The sequence below is a fragment of the Myiozetetes cayanensis genome, unplaced genomic scaffold, assembly GCF_022539395.1.
Source record: "Myiozetetes cayanensis isolate MyiCay16 unplaced genomic scaffold, myiCay2020 scf5-8, whole genome shotgun sequence".
Classification (NCBI taxonomy): Eukaryota; Metazoa; Chordata; class Aves; order Passeriformes; family Tyrannidae; genus Myiozetetes; species Myiozetetes cayanensis.
Window position 1 is genome coordinate 116,072,130 of NW_026087742.1, and position 15,313 is coordinate 116,087,442.

At 51.9% G+C, this 15,313-nt stretch overlaps 1 protein-coding gene across 1 annotated transcript in view; it reads left to right on the plus strand.

Moving 5' to 3' along the window:
* Nucleotides 1-15,313, plus strand: part of NUP98 (nucleoporin 98 and 96 precursor) — a 31,368-nt gene that overhangs the window by 4,597 nt on the left and 11,458 nt on the right. The window contains exons 6-20 of the mRNA XM_050332768.1: nt 1,465-1,572; nt 2,180-2,363; nt 3,229-3,392; nt 4,147-4,284; nt 4,778-4,865; nt 5,646-5,738; nt 6,097-6,237; nt 7,126-7,259; nt 8,010-8,197; nt 9,038-9,154; nt 10,206-10,507; nt 11,232-11,345; nt 12,061-12,199; nt 12,486-12,663; nt 13,121-13,285. Of these exons, the coding sequence (XP_050188725.1) occupies nt 1,465-1,572; nt 2,180-2,363; nt 3,229-3,392; nt 4,147-4,284; nt 4,778-4,865; nt 5,646-5,738; nt 6,097-6,237; nt 7,126-7,259; nt 8,010-8,197; nt 9,038-9,154; nt 10,206-10,507; nt 11,232-11,345; nt 12,061-12,199; nt 12,486-12,663; nt 13,121-13,285 (2,253 nt within the window). The remainder of the gene's footprint in view (nt 1-1,464; nt 1,573-2,179; nt 2,364-3,228; nt 3,393-4,146; nt 4,285-4,777; nt 4,866-5,645; nt 5,739-6,096; nt 6,238-7,125; nt 7,260-8,009; nt 8,198-9,037; nt 9,155-10,205; nt 10,508-11,231; nt 11,346-12,060; nt 12,200-12,485; nt 12,664-13,120; nt 13,286-15,313) is intronic.

Below are 15,313 nucleotides of genomic sequence, written 5' to 3' on the forward strand. Positions count from 1 at the left end.
GGTTCAAATGCAAGTGTTCTGAAGTGGTGAGGAACTGCTGGAGTGGAAATAGGAGGTGTAATTAACTCCATAAATTGGTTTGGTTTTTTTCCTGAGTTTCACAAGCTTCTCAAACGCTGTGAAATTCCAGACTTGCTGGGTTTAGAGCTGTGTTAGTGCTGAAGGGGTAAAGCAGCTCTTAAAGTTGAGCCCTCGCAGGAAGTGCCATGGAGTTCCAGGTGATCCGTGGCAAATAAAGGTTAAACACTTCTGGGAATGGGTCAGAATAAGTGCAGTTCTCCCTGAGCCAGCCTGGCCTTGGGAATGGGACCTGGAACATGAGGAGTGGTGCCCTGTCCCCTCTGGGCGAGTTCCCTTTAAGACAGGATTCGGTGACTGCTGGGAAGTTCTGTGGCAGTTGGACCTGGAGGGTGGCCCAGCAGAGAGGCCTTCCTGGAACTGGGGTAACTGGTGCCTGCTGGGAACAGGGGTTCCTTTCCCCAAGTACTCGTTCGTGCAGATCTTGTCCCTCTGTTTCTGGGCTGAGCTGCTGGAAGGCTGACTCTCTGCTGCCTGGGGCAGAGCTGTGTGCTGGCTGGGCTGGCTGGGCAGTTGCAGTGCTGTTGCTGTGTACCTTCAGAGCACTGGTAAAAAAGGGGGCAGTGAAACCCATGCAGAGCTCCAGGATTGGTGTCACAGATGGAGATAAGCTGCTTTTGCAGTGAAAACCAAAGCAGAATTACTGTGAGTTGTTTTGGGTGTTCCTGGGGTAAATTCCACTATTGACTGTCATTGAACACACCTGGGTGAGGCCTCAGCTGTGCAGATACCATGGAATAGAATACAGTCATAGACTGGGTTGGGTTGGGAGGGACCTTAAAGCTCATCCAGTGCCACCCCTGCCATGGGCAGGGACACCTTCCACCAGCCCAGGGTGCTCCAAGCCCTGTCCAACCTGGCCTTGGACACTTCCAGGGATCCAGGGGCAGCCACAGCTTCTCTGGGCAACCTGTGCCAGGGCCTGCCCACCCTCCCAGCCAGCAATTCCTTCCCAATCTCCCATCTATCCCTTCCCTCTGGCAGTGGGAAGCCATTCCCTGTGTCCTGTCCCTCCATCCCTTGTCCCCAGTCCCTCTCCAGCTCTCTTGGAGTCCCTTTAGGCCCTGGCAGGGACTTCCAGGTCTCCCTGGATCCTTCTCTTCTCCAGGTGAACCCTCCCAGCCTGGCTCCAGAGCAGAGGGGCTCCAGCCCTGGGAGGGTCTTTAGGGCCTCCTCTGGACTTGCTCCAGCAGCTCCCTGTGTTTATCCTGGGAGCCCAGAGCTGGGGCAGCACTGCAGGTGGGGTCTCACCTGAGCAGAGCAGGTAAGTCACACAGAGCCTCAGGTCTGTGCTAGGTGTAGGATTTCCCAGGAGCTGCAGGGAATGCTGTGTCACCTCCCCTCTGGCTCGATGTTAACCCGGCTTCCTCCCCTCTTCCCCGGCAGCCCCCGAACGGTACCGACACCATGGTGAAATCCGGCGTCAGCACCAACATCAGCACCAAGCACCAGTGCATCACTGCCATGAAGGAGTACGAGAGCAAGTCCCTCGAGGTCAGTCTGGGGGGCCACACATCCCAGCCTTGTTTGGCTGTTGGTCAGCTTGGCTTAGCTTAGCCTTCTTTGGACCGTCATTATCTTCTGTGCTCATTAATGTGAGAGTGTTAATGAACCTTCAATATCTGCATCACACACAGGAGAGGTGTTCTCAAGTAAAACAATTAATGCAACCCCACGTTAGTTGCAGTTGGGTTTAAATGCTTAATGCAGGTTTGGAAGAGCTGAAATTCCATCTGATCAGAAGGACATGGGATCTTGCTGGAAACAGTCCTGCCCTGCTGAGATAACGGCAGGATCCCAGACAAAACTCTGTTGTTTATTATAAACTAGTGTTCCCAAGGATTTCTCCTGAAGCCTCCCCATTCGGGTTTGTTTATTTGATCCTTCAAAACAGATCTGTGGAAAAGATCTGAAAAAGCTCTGGGAAGTCAAGTTGAAGCCCAAACGTGGATCTAAGTTCAGGCCCTGGTTTTGGTGTCCTTATTTTTCAAAATGTATGTGTTGCAGCTCTTCTTGAACCTTCACCTTGATGTAGGTTGAGTGCTGTGTGAGTGTGCTAAGGACACTTGTCCTGGGTAAAAAGAGCTGGATTTTCCCCCAGGAACTCCGTTTGGAAGATTACCAGGCGAATCGCAAAGGGCCCTCGAATCCTGTGGGAGCAGGGGCAGCCACAGGCTTGTTTGGCTCTTCCACTGCCACGTCCAGCACAGCCACGGGACTCTTTGGCTCTTCCACCACCAATACAGGCTTTTCCTATGGGCAGAATAAAACCGCCTTTGGAACCAGTGAGTACTGCCCAGCCCTGGGCTCCTGTGAGTGGAGATGCAAACATTCTGTTAAACTGTGTAAAATCCTGGGATGTGAGCTCGCAACTCTGCTGGTTGTTCAGTGTTCACTGATGGGGCTCTTTGCCATAGAAATCTCTGTTTTCTTATTTGCCTTGGAAAAACTCAAACACCAATTGGAATTTTACTAATTTTTATGCAAACTGAAAGGTAAATAGATCATAGAAACCCAGAACGGTTTGGGTGGGAAGGAATCTTGAAGCCTGTCTAGTCCCAGCCCCTGCCATGCACAGGGACATCTTCCACCAACCCAGGGTGCTCCAAGCCCCATCCAACCTGGCCTTGGACACTGCCAGGGATGGGGCAGCCACAGCTTCTCTGGGCAACCTGTGCCAGGGCCTGCCCACCCTCCCAGGGAAGAATTTCTTCCTAAGAATAGATATTTTTGGTTGTTGAGTTTGACTGTCGACAGATCAATATCCTCCAGGCTGTAGGAATGGAAGTGGTTATGGGGTGGCCAGGGACAGCACCCAGGGAAGGGCTGGAGCTGTGCCAGGGCAGGCTCAGCTTGGAGCTCAGCACAAGGCTCTGCCCCAGAGGGTGGTTGGCACTGCCCAGGCTCCCCAGGGCAGTGGGCACGGCCCCAAGGCTGCCAGAGCTCCAGGAGCGTTTGGGCAACGCTCTGAGGGACAGGGGGAGTGTTGGGGTGTCCTGGGCAGGGCCAGGGGTGGCACTGGGTGATCGTGGGGGGTCCATCCCAGCTCAGGATATCCCATGCCTTTTCTCCCATGTGTGTGTCCGAGCGTGGGCACAGCTGGGTGTGGGGTGGCACCGAGGGGTGTCCTGAGACCCTGCTGTGTCACAGGTACGACGGGCTTTGGCACCGGCACCACCGGGGGGCTCTTTGGGCAGCCGTCCCAGACCACGAGCCTGTTCAACAAACCCTTCGGCCAGGCCACCACCACGCAGAACACCGGCTTCTCCTTCGGGGGCACCAGCACCCTGGGCCAGCCCAACACCAGCACCATGGTAAGGGGGTGAGCCTGGCTGTGGCACCGCTGCAGCTCCTCCAGTGCACAGGGACCCTCCTGCTGTCCCAGCCCAGCTGGGGGGGAGCAGGAGGCCGAGCTCGGAACGGCGTGGCCGAGCAAGAGCCGCCTGCCGGTCAGGCTGTGTTCAGGATAACAGGCAGCAATCAGCTTGGCACAGATAACGAGCCTGTTCCCTTCTCCAGGCACACTGCTCTCTAGCAACTCAAGCGTTCCATTCATGTTCACACAGATAATAGAATCCCATGATTAACCTCCTGTGGGAATTCATTAACAGTTCTGGACTTCATGGTGACTAATGAGCAGCAGTCCTGGGCTCTTGTGACACAAAGATGCTGCATAGCTGTGACTTGTTGCATAACTAGGGACTTTGGTTCCAAGTGTCCTATGTGCCTTGTGAATTTGTTGTGACTTCTCCCAGAAAACCCTGTGAAATGTTTGTTTTCCATCTCCTTTGCTCAGCCATGAGGAAATTCCAATATCCTTTAAAACTAAGAGCATAAATTCTTCAGGTTTTGGTTTGGTTTTTTTTTTTTTTTTAATTTCCTTTTTGTAACTAATTTCTTGAAGGAGGACTAAACCTTCTGGAATGCTCTTCCTCCCTCCTCTTCCCCCAGCACAAGGGCTAATGTACCATCATTTTCCTGCCTGATTTTGTGTGTTGGATCTGTTACTGTCAGTGCTGGACTTGGAAAAGTCTTGCAGTGTGACCTTAACCTGGTTCCTGTTTGTAGGGTCTCTTTGGGGTCACCCAGCCCTCACAGCCTGGAGGCCTTTTTGGGACAGCTGCCAATACAAATGCTGGGACTGGATTTGGAACGGGAACTGGCCTTTTTGGACAAGCCAACACAGGATTTGGTGTTGGTGGTTCGGTATGTTTGTGCCTTACTAATGAAAGAGAGAATAGGGTGGTTTGATGTAAACTGAAGGATAAATGTGTAATAGAGCCATTCTTTTAACGAGTGATGTGTGGAGTGATGAAAACAACAGGAGAGACCGAGGCTCTCAGTGCCTGTGTGGCACCAAGGCTTCCTCAGCACAGGGCTGGAAGTCCAACTTGGAAGTTGTGGTGATGCCTGAACCAAAAATGAACTTGATTCATGATACTCAGGCATTTTGGTTCTGGTGGAGAACCAAATCACAGCATCACTGGGGTTGGAAAAGACCCTTAAGCCCTTGAGTCCAACCATAGGAGTTGGTTTTGGGAGATGCAGGTGGCTTGTGATACCCCCTGGCTCGTGGGAGGCTGTGTGGGTTCAGTTGTGCTTGCCCTTAGTTCTGCTTCCTTGCCTGCAGCCAAACATCACTACAACTCCTGCAATATCAGCCTGCCAGGCTTCTAAATTCCTGTTCTTTTCTCTTCAGACCCTGTTTGGGAACAAGCCTGCTGGATTTGGAACCACCACGACCAGCGCCCCATCGTTCGGAACCACCACGGGCGGTGGGCTCTTCGGTAACAAACCCCCTTACAGACCCTGCTGCTTGGGGGACAGGGAAAAGCAGGGGGGTTTCAGGCATTTCAAACTGTCCTGCTTACACCACACACCTGCCTGTGAGCAGCACGTGCTCAGGGATTGAGAGTGTTAAAGGTGCAGGGAAATGTGGTGGGTGCTGGTTTGTACCTTGGCTCTTGTGGAACAACCTGAGGCAGGAGGTAGATGGTTAAGTACCACTGTTTGGTGAGTCCCTAAGAGGAGATGCAGTCTGTGGTGGCCAGGAGGGACAATGGGATCCTGAGATGCATCAGGAAGAGCATTGGAACATGATACCATGTTAGATTTGTGGTGCCCGTTGTGGCAGCTTGAACTGTGCCCTTGAGCTGTGCTTGTGCAGATCAGAATTCCCACTGCTCTGTGATGAGAGTCATGGGTGTGTGGTATGAACAGTGTCAATTGGGTTTGTTCCTTCCAGGCAGCTGAAGAAAATACAGTTTACTCTGTTGCCAGATCAGCACCATCACGTCAGCTCTGGCTTTCAGTAAAACCTTGAAGTTTGTAATAAACTGAAAAGCTTAAGAAGGCAAACCAGCATTTTTCTATGCCATTTTTAGTGTTATGTTCATAACTTTTGTATGTTTATTGCCACTGAAATCCCTCTTTGCTGCTTGTCAGTGTAACTGCTGCTGGAAGGAGTGTGAGATTTGACCTTGACTGTGGCAGGGCTCTTTGCTTTTTTAATTTAAATGCTTGGTTTTAGTTTCACTTCTAATCAGCTGCTCATTCTGTTCTTGAAGGTTTTGGTGCTAACACTGCTGGAAATAGTTTGTTTGGAAATAAGCCTGCAACTGGGACTCTGGGAACTGGACTTGGAACAGGGTTTGGAACAGGTAAGAGTTTTCCCAGCTCACCTCTTACCAGCCTGAGCCCAGACATCAGACTACAGTGCTGATCCAGCCTGGGGATTGACTGTAACTCAGGTAGGAGAGGCTGTGAAGGCTTCAAGCCAGAGATCCCAGTCTCAGAGCTTGTTAACTTGGTGCTAATGACCTGTTACAAACTGGGCAGCACTGGTGGAACTGGTGAGGGCCTCTGTTCAGAAGCTCTGGTCTGATCACTTGAGTCCTGAGTGCAGCATCCATGGGTGTGGGAAGTGTTTCCTGCAGTTCAATAAGGAGTTGATTCTTTGCTGTGCTTGTGGGTTTGCCACAGTGCTGCAGTCAGTGACAGTCACCTCTCCTGTCACAGCTCTGGGGGCAGGACAGACGTCCTTGTTTGGAAACACCCAGCCCAAGCTGGGGGGAACGCTGGGAACAGGAGCATTTGGAGCACCGGGATTCAACACCTCCACAGCCACTCTGGGATTTGGGGCCCCTCAGCCTGCTGTAGGTGAGTGTCCCTGAACCAGCTGCTGCTTCCTGCCTTGTGTCCCACGTGCCTGAACACAGGAGCACACCTCACCCAAAGGCTTTGGAGTGACAGAATGTCTCAGAGAACACTTCTATCCTCAGTAGCAGTGGAGACTGTGTTAATGACTTTTTTTTTTTTTTTTTTTTTGCTAATTATATGTATATTTTTAAGTAATTCCAGGTTGCTTAAGCTTTGTTTTCAAGATTACTGACATTTCCTATCATTGGATTTGGGCAGCAAGACTAGGTGCTTACAAAAAAATAGGGAAATGCAGCATTGACTTCTTCAGTAATTGCAGTAGGAGGGACCTAGAGGCACTTTATTGGGCCATTGGGAACATAAATAAGATCCAGTTGTCTCCAACTCTCCTCTTGACTTGTTGCAGACCCTGACAGTAAGCTGCTGTTTCTGAGAGTGGTTTTGTTGTTCTTTGGGAATGCACGGATTCACTCTGGGTTTTTTGGAATTAGAATTAAACTGCTCTTGGTGCCTTGAATGCTTCACAGTGTGAGCACTTAGAGCATTTTAATGGGAGTTAAAATTAGATACTAGAAGATGGAGAGACAAAATGAAGAGTGCCCTGTAGAGAGGACATGTAAGTTTGATTGCTGTAGCAGGAATGTAAAAATTCTGCATGAAATATTTTCCCTGCCCAGCCTTTCAGAAGCCAGCTGGACTGGTTGAGTATTTTGGCAGGCCAGACTCTTCCACTGCCGTGTAGCTTTCCATGCCCTCAGCTCTTCACCCATGGGAGCTCAGGGAGTGTGGCTGCACGCTGTGGAGGAGGAGGCACCGTGGCAGATGCTGTCCCTGCCTGCCCTGGTGCAGCAGCAGGGCTGGTAAAGCTGCAGCACTGTTGTCTTGCAGCCCTGACAGACCCCAACGCCTCGGCGGCCCAGCAGGCTGTCCTGCAGCAGCACCTCAACAGCCTCACCTACTCCCCCTTTGGGGACTCCCCGCTCTTCAGAAACCCCATGTCCGACCCAAAGAAGAAAGAGGAGGTAAGAGCACAACACATGGAACTCGTTTGTGGGGGAGAGTTGAAATTACTTTGGTTGGTGTTCAGTGTCTTCCCCTGAATGCACAGGGAGCAGTGTAATAAGTTGCTCTCTGTGTTCTCCCACTGGTGTGGTGGCTTTTGACCCTCTCCAAGACACAAACTGCTTTATCTTATTCCAGTGGAAGGTTCCCTGCCTATGGCAGGGGATTGGAGCTGGATGATCTTTATGGTCCCTTCCAACCCAAACCATTCCATGATTTCCTGCTTTTGCCTGCAGCAGAGCCTTGCCTTTGGAGTTCTTGTTCTCACTGCTACTGGTTGGGAATAAAGATGGGTAGTTGCTAATGCTTGGAATAATTCTAGAGCTGTGCTTGAGCTTTGGTTAGGACATCTCTAAGAGTCTCTGACAAACCTTTCCCTGCTGGCTTGTTTAAAATACAACAAACACTTCTCAGGTTTTTGAAGTGTTAGGGGAGGTTGTAAGTGGCTACTTCTCTGGGGCAAAGTCCAGGGGCTGGAGATGAGTCCTGCCTGGCAGCTGGAGCCCAGCCCAGGGCCTGGGGGGCACATGGATCCAGGCTGATGGGTGGGGCTGTTCTGGAGGCCTCCTACCTGAGCTTGTTTATTGCTTCCCCCATGACTTCTCATCCCCTTTGCCTTGCCAGGCCCTGGGCTGGAGCACCTTCAAGCCGTCCCCAGACCTTCACAGCACACGCTCTGGCAATTCCAACTCTCCCTGTTTCTGTTTCAGAGGCTGAAACCAACCAACCCAGCAGCCCAGAAAGCCCTGACAACACCCACCCACTACAAGCTGACCCCCCGGCCCGCGACCAGAGTGCGGCCCAAGGCCCTGCAGTCCTCAGGATCCGCCAAGTCCAAGCTCTTCGACGGGCTGGACGACGACGAGCCCTCCCTGTCCAACGGGGCCTTCATGCCAAAGTCAGTGCCTCTTGGGTGTAGCTGAGAACCTTCTCGTCAGGCCAAGTAAACTCCTGGGGAGCTTCCCCAATCCCATCATTCTGTGCCCTGGTTCAAATAGGAATAGCAATGGCAAGTTTTCTGTAAGACTTGAATAGAACAGAGCAGAGGAGGTGAAAAAGTTCAGCTTGAACTGTTAAGGCCCACTAAGCTGTAAAATGAGGTCAGCCCATGATGGGAGCAAAGCTCCTATAAAATCAAGTAGGAATTTGTACCAGGAAAGCTTGCATGGGGTAATGCTCCCTCCTCCTGAACTAGGAGTGTCACCAGGTTTGCTGCTGCCCTCAGCATGGAGGCACATTTATCCCAGACCTGGTTCTGTTTCAGATCCACACATGCTTCTGTGAGGAATAAATTGTGGATCTGCCCAAGTGAGGCTTTTGGGTTGAGTCTTCTGTGGCATCAGTGGCAATCAAAGAAAAAAGGGGTTTGGAAAGCTTTGGAGTTTAGTAAAAGCAAAGAGCACAAAGTAAAGTGACCCTGCAGTGAAATGAACCTGCACCCATGGGCCAGACCTTCTGTGCCTCTGGAAAAAATGATTTGGAAGACAGGGAACCCAGTGGGTTGCTGAGACTGGTCTTTGAGACTTTCTCTGACTTGTGCATTTTACACCTACCCATAAACCAAAGCCTTGAATGGAATTCCAAAAAGAGTTTTGGTATCTCCTACAGGAGACTTGATATGTCCGAGTGTGGGAACAGGTCCTAGAGCTGGTTCTGGTCTGCCTGAATTAAGCATGAAATGGGTATTTATGCAGTGGATAGATCCAAATGCCCATGTGTTGGTGTGTTTTGTTTTCAGGAAGAGCATCAAGAAGCTGGTTCTGAAGAACCTCAACAGCAGCAACCTGTTCTCTCCCGTGAGCCGTGAGAATGAGGACCTGGCGTCCCCGTCCGAGTACCCGGAGAACGGGGACAGGTGTGTGAGTCACCTGCAGGGTTTGTCCTCAGGAGGAGTCAGGCTGGTTCTGCCTCTCTGGTACTGCTGTAGAACAGGGAGTTCTTTTCAGGGGTGTCACCTTAGCTGGTTGCTGGAAGCAGTTGACCTGTTGGGACATTCATTTCCTCCTGTGTTAATTAACTATGTGTTCTTGCTGTGTAGCACTGCCAGGTCATCCTACCTAAAATCAGGGTCAGAGGAGCATCTTGTTTTTCTGGATGAGTCTCTCTTCATTCCCTGTAGTGAGCAACCAGGACATTCTTTGAGGGAAGTGCTAAACCTGACCCTGAGGGGAGAAGAACCTTTTGTGGTTAGTCCTCAGTGATGTGGGAATTGCAGGGAAGCTCCACTGATCCCGGTGTCTCATATTTCTATTTTCTGCACACGTGTTTTGTACAGATTAAAGAAAAGAGCCTCTAAGGCTTCCCCAAAGCCACAATTCCAACCTCCCTTAAAAACCTGTGGCCATAGTTCAGCTGAACTCTGGTTTTCCTTTGGGTTCTTTTAATTAAGAGGCTGGGAAAAAAACCTCCTGAGCAGCTCAACATGTTGGTTTTATTGAAAGCTCCAAGAAGTAAGAACTGATGTGGGAGTGGGGTCACCCTGGCCCTGCCCTAGACAGTTCCTTGGGGGCAGAGGTGTTGGGAGCTGTGGGATTGCTCTTACACCCGTCTTTGATACCTCTGCTCCAGACTGAGTGCCCGTGTCACTCAGGCTCTGCTCACAGGGCATGTGCTTCAGTCCCCAACCACTGTGGAGCCCCTCTTCCAGTCCCATCAGTGGTGGGAGCCCCAGGGGACAGAAGGCAGAGATTGTCAAGGGCAGAGGGAATGGGAGTAATCACTGATTCTGCAGTTAGGGTCGTCCTGCTGGCTTTTTATGTGGCAGGACAGCAGGAGTTTAATCATAGGATATCCTGAGTCGGAAGGGAACCCCCGGGGATAATCCAAGTCCAGCCCCCAGCCCTGCACAGGAATGTTGGCACAGGCCCCTCAGGACTAAAAATTCCACGTTCCCCTTCACTTCCCAGATTCTTCCTGTCGGTGCCTCCTGAGGAGAACCACAGGCCGGACGGGGAGCGCGAGGAGGAGGATGCGCACGAGGTGACCCGGTTCTACACGAACCCCATCGCCAAGCCGGTGCCGCAGACGCTGGAGAGCGGTGGGCACAAGGCGCAGCCCGGTGTGGACGACACCATCGTGGCGCTGAACATGCGGGCGGCGCTGCGCAACGGGCTGGAGGGCAGCAGCGAGGACGCCTCCTTCCAGGAGGATTCCCTGCAGGATGAGCGCGACGAGGAGCCCGAGGCTCCGCATCACCTGCACCCTGCTGGTGGGTGCTCCGGGGGCAGGGCAGTGTTCTGGCAGCGTTCTCTGCGGGTTCTGTGCTCTTCTGCACCCTCAGCTTTTTCTGTTTTCCCTCCTCTTTTCTCCAGAACGCAGATCTTGCTCTCCACTCTCCTGCCTAGTGCAGAAATTTAACTTGCCAAGTCAACGAGCGTTTAAATTTTATCCCCCTGTTGTATATCACACGTGTTGGGGTTTTTTAAACTCAGAAGAAGGGGAAAGATTTGTTCATCCTTTCAAGTAATGCGTGGCATGTAATGAAAGTGACGGGTGATGTGCTCGAAGGAGATGCCTTCAGACATTTTGTAGGTGCCAAAAGCTTTCAGGAAATTTAAAGACTGTTGGACAAATTAGCAGAAGGACAATTGGAGCCTGTTAAATGTAAAAGAAGCTGCAGCTTGGTCAGCAGGTGTTCAAGCCCCCAGGCTGTTAAAGCTGCACTTGCACCTTTCTCCCTGCCCACCTTTTCCCCTTTCTTTGCGCTCCTGCTGACAGGTGGCTGGGCTGGGAGAATCTGTCAGAGCACTTGGCTTAAATGTGCTCTGAAGGCTTGGAATGAAGGTGTTGTGGTGCCTGTTGGCTTTTGGTGCACTGACTGTCAGTTCCTCTGAGGCTTCCAGTTGTTCAGGCTGGCAAAAGAAACGGGATGAGACTCTGGGAATGTTGGTAACTTGCTGCCAGCCCTGTTCTAAGGGAATGTTCTGTTGCAGGGATTGTTCTGACACGAGCTGGCTACTACACCATCCCCTCCATGGAGGAGCTGGGCAAGTTCACCAACGACAGGAACGAATGTATCGTGACAGACTTCACCATAGGCCGTAGAGGTGAGACCCCCAGCCTGCCCAGGGGCTCCTCCATCCAGGGAGTCCTAAAGCTGAAGAACCTGAGTGCCAGACCCTCACTCTGATTGTAACAAGGCCCTTGCTTTGGGAGCAGTTTGCATGAAAATGTTGTGGGGTTTTAAGGGAGCATAAATCACAGAATCATAGACTGTTTTGGGCTGGGATGGACTTTAAAGCTCATCTCATTCTATGGGCAGGGACACCTTCCACTGGCCCAGGTTGCTCCAAGCCCCGTCCAGCCTGGCCTTGGACACTGCCGGAGATCCAGGGGTGGCCACAGCTTCTCTGGGCAACCTGTGCCAGGGCCTCCCCACCCTCCCAGCCAGCAATTCCTTCCCAATCTCCCATCTCTCCCTGTCCTCTGGCACTGGGAAGCCGTTTCTCCTTGTCCTGTCCCTCCGACCCTTGTTCCTCTCCAGCTCTCCTGGAGCCCCTCTAGATCCTGGCAGTGGTTTTAAGGTCTCCCTGGAGCCTTCTCTTCTCCAGGCTGGACAGCTTCTGCTCTCGCAGCCTGAAGCAGTGGTGTCAAAGTGGATAACACTTTGTCAAGATTTCCTCACTGGGAAGGAATTGTCACTTGGACTTTGCCCTGGAGACAGGACAGGGCTGGGTGAAGACAGACAGCACAGCACGAATGGGGGTTCTCTGGCACGTGATTCTTCACAGACAAATTGTGAAGTTTTGGTTTGTTTGGCAGGTTATGGATCGATTTACTTTGAAGGAGAAGTAAACCTAACAAACCTAAATCTCGATGAGATCGTTCATATCCGGAGAAAAGAAGTCATCGTTTACCCTGACGACGAAAGAAAACCGCCCATCGGGGAAGGTTTAAATAGGTAGGTGTTAAAGAAGGATGATTGTTAAAATCCTGAGAGGCTGCTGTGTTTGCAGGTGGGGACTAAGACATCTCAGTCCAAGCTGTGCATTCGGTCCGTAGTGTTACAGCTGTGGGAGACTTGCACATTTCTGAACCAGGAATGGGCTTTAAAAGTTGGTTTGAGCTCACCAGTCCTGCTCTCAGCTGAGCTCACCTGTCCAGGTCTCCCCGGTCCCAGCTCCCCTCTCTCCCGAGCAGCTTTCCCTCAGCCCCCCGTGCCCTCACGTGTTGTCCCCCTGTCCCAGGCGGGCCGAGGTGACCCTGGACGGGGTGTGGCCCACGGACAAGACGTCGCGGTGCCTGATCAAGAGCCCGGAGCGGCTGGCGGAGATGAACTACGAGGGACGGCTGGAGGCCGTGTCCCGCAAGCAGGGCGCGCGCTTCAAGGAGTACCGCCCCGAGACCGGCTCCTGGGTCTTCAAGGTGAGGGGGGGCACCTGGGGAATGTCAAAGCAGGCTGAAGAGGGACTCTCCTGAGAGTTTATCGTTCAAATTTGCTGAACTTCTGACAGCTGTCTTTAGTCTCTCAGCTGTGGGGAGAACTGTCCCCACCAAAGTGGCTGCCCATCCCTGGAGGTGTCCGGGACCAGGTTGGACAGGGCTCAGGGTGGCCTGGGCTAGTGGAAGGTTTCCCTGCCCTGGGAACGAGATGAACCCAAACGAGCCTGGGTTCTGTGACCAACACTGTGGCCTCAGACCCGCCTATAGGTGGTTTTGGTCTATACAGAGGCCGAATTTATTGCAGGTGTCACAGCTGTATGTGTTGGGACACTTGCATGGGGAGAGAACAGTTCATGCCTGCTCGTCCAGGCCTTCGAGAAATGGGTGCCTGAAACCTCTGTTCCAGGCTGTGACACATTTGTCCTTCTCCTTGACACAGGTAGCACACTTTTCCAAGTATGGCTTGCAAGATTCAGATGAGGAAGAAGATGATCATCCTTCCAAAGTGGACACCAAGAAGTTAAAGACCACCCCTGTGCCACCCCCAGGGCACCTGCCGCCCCAGCAGATGGCCCTGAACGGCAAACCAACACCCCCAGCTCAGGTAGAAGGAGGACAGTGACTAAAGGGGGTTGGAAATGTGGAATTTGGAGAGTAGCTGGTGCCTGGGAAGGGGTGGTTGGAGTAACCTGGAATCCAGAGAGTGAAACCTTACACAGACTCTTCTGAACTCTGGCTGAGTGTTTGCATGTTGTTTTTCATGAGATAATTGACATTTCATACTGAGAGTGGGCGTGGGGAGGCTTTCAACCCTTGTTTCTTGTTCAGATTCTAGTGTGAGTTTGGCAGCTTTGCAGCACTTCTGGAAGAACCCTTGTTTTGTGACTATTAAATACACGCTCTGTAATGCCAACGCCTGCTGCCTGCCTGGAGAGTGATGCTGTGCATTCAGTTGCTTCTGCCATCATTAGTGTGCAAGACTCTGCTTCTTATTTGAAGAACCTGCTCTATTTTTATTAAAAAACCTGCTTTTTTTAAGGCTGGTTATATGCTGGATTTGTAAACGTCTTTGTATTGGATGTGAGTGCTCCTAAAGCTTTGCAAAACATCCTCAGTGCTGGGCCCATCTGGGCCGGCACAGGGCAGGCAGAGTTGGATCCACTTCGCTGGGAACGTGAGCCCAGCTGTGCCCTGGTGGCCAATGGCCCCTGGGCTGTCCCAACCCCAGTGTGGGCACAGCCCAGGGCAGGGACTGTCTGTCCCCCTGTGCTGGCACTGCTGAGGGACCCCCAGGGCTGTGTCCAGTTCTGGGACCTCCTGGAAGAGACACTGAGGGGCTGGAGCGTGTGCAGGGAAGGGAAGGGAGCTGGGAAGGGGCTGGAGCAGCAGGAGGGGCTGAGGGAGCTGGGGGGGCTCAGCCTGGAGAAAAGGAGGCTCAGAGGGCACTTTCTGGCTCTGCAACTCCCTGACAGGAGGGGGGAGCCGGAGGGGTCAGGCTCTGCTTCCAGGTAACAGGGACAGGACAAGGGGAAACAGCCTCAAGCTGTGCCAGGGGAGGTTCAGGTTAGATATTGGGAAAATTCCTCATGGAAAGGACTGTGCAGCTCTGGCACAGTGATGAGTCACATTCCTGGAAGGATTTAACAGCCATGTGGATGTGGCACTTAGGGACATGGGGTAATGCTGGCCTTGGAAGTGCTGAGGAACAGATGGGCTCAGAAGCTTTTTCCAGCCTCAAGGATTTGTTGTTTCTACCATAGAATTTTTTTCCTGATATTCCTGAACCTCTGCTGGCCACTTGTGTGGCAGGAGGACACAGATCTCCAGGCAGGTTGGACGGGCCCTGGGCATCCTGGCCACTGTCCAGCAGTACCAGCGACTCCGTTCCCTGGGCAGGACCTTGTGCTGCTGGGACAGGCTGGGTGAGCTGCCACCTCTGCTCTGGGTCTGCAGTGAGGAATCCCAGGGTAGTGTCCAGCTGCTGTTCTACCCCTCCTCCGGGGGCCTGGGCTAATTAACACCTTAATCATTCTGCTGCTGGATAGATTCTTAATTTCTTGTGTTTTGAGCTGCACTCATGGCTGTCCCACAGCCTCACTTCAGCTCCTCTTCCTGCTTCCTCTTCACACTGATGGGACCAGAGCGGAGGTTTTAAACTCTCAGAAATACTGGGAGTATCTCTGATATATTCAAACCTGTCTTACACATTCCAGTGTACTTAAAACCCCCTCTTGGTTCATTAACCTCTCTGACTTGCATACTATTAACTCAGGTTTTAATTTCTGAAAATAGGAAAAACATAATTTTTTTCCCAAACCCCTGAGAAACAACACAGCATGACTTTGAAAGTTGCCAAACTCTTGGTGTAGAACATGTCTGTAAAAAATACTATTTGGGTTGTAGGAAGCACTTAGCATCCGGGCTTGGGGTTTTTCTTGTCTTCTCTAGCTAACTTGAATATTAATGAATTGATTAATGTTGCAAGGCAGTGGTTACACGGGGCCCTGCTGCATTAAAGCCCAATGAAGGGAGCAGTGAAACTTGGGTGTCTGTAACCATATTTTGACTTGTAGATCTGTTCCACGTGCTGGGGAATGCTCACATTCCGTGTCTGCCACTCACTTCTGTCTTT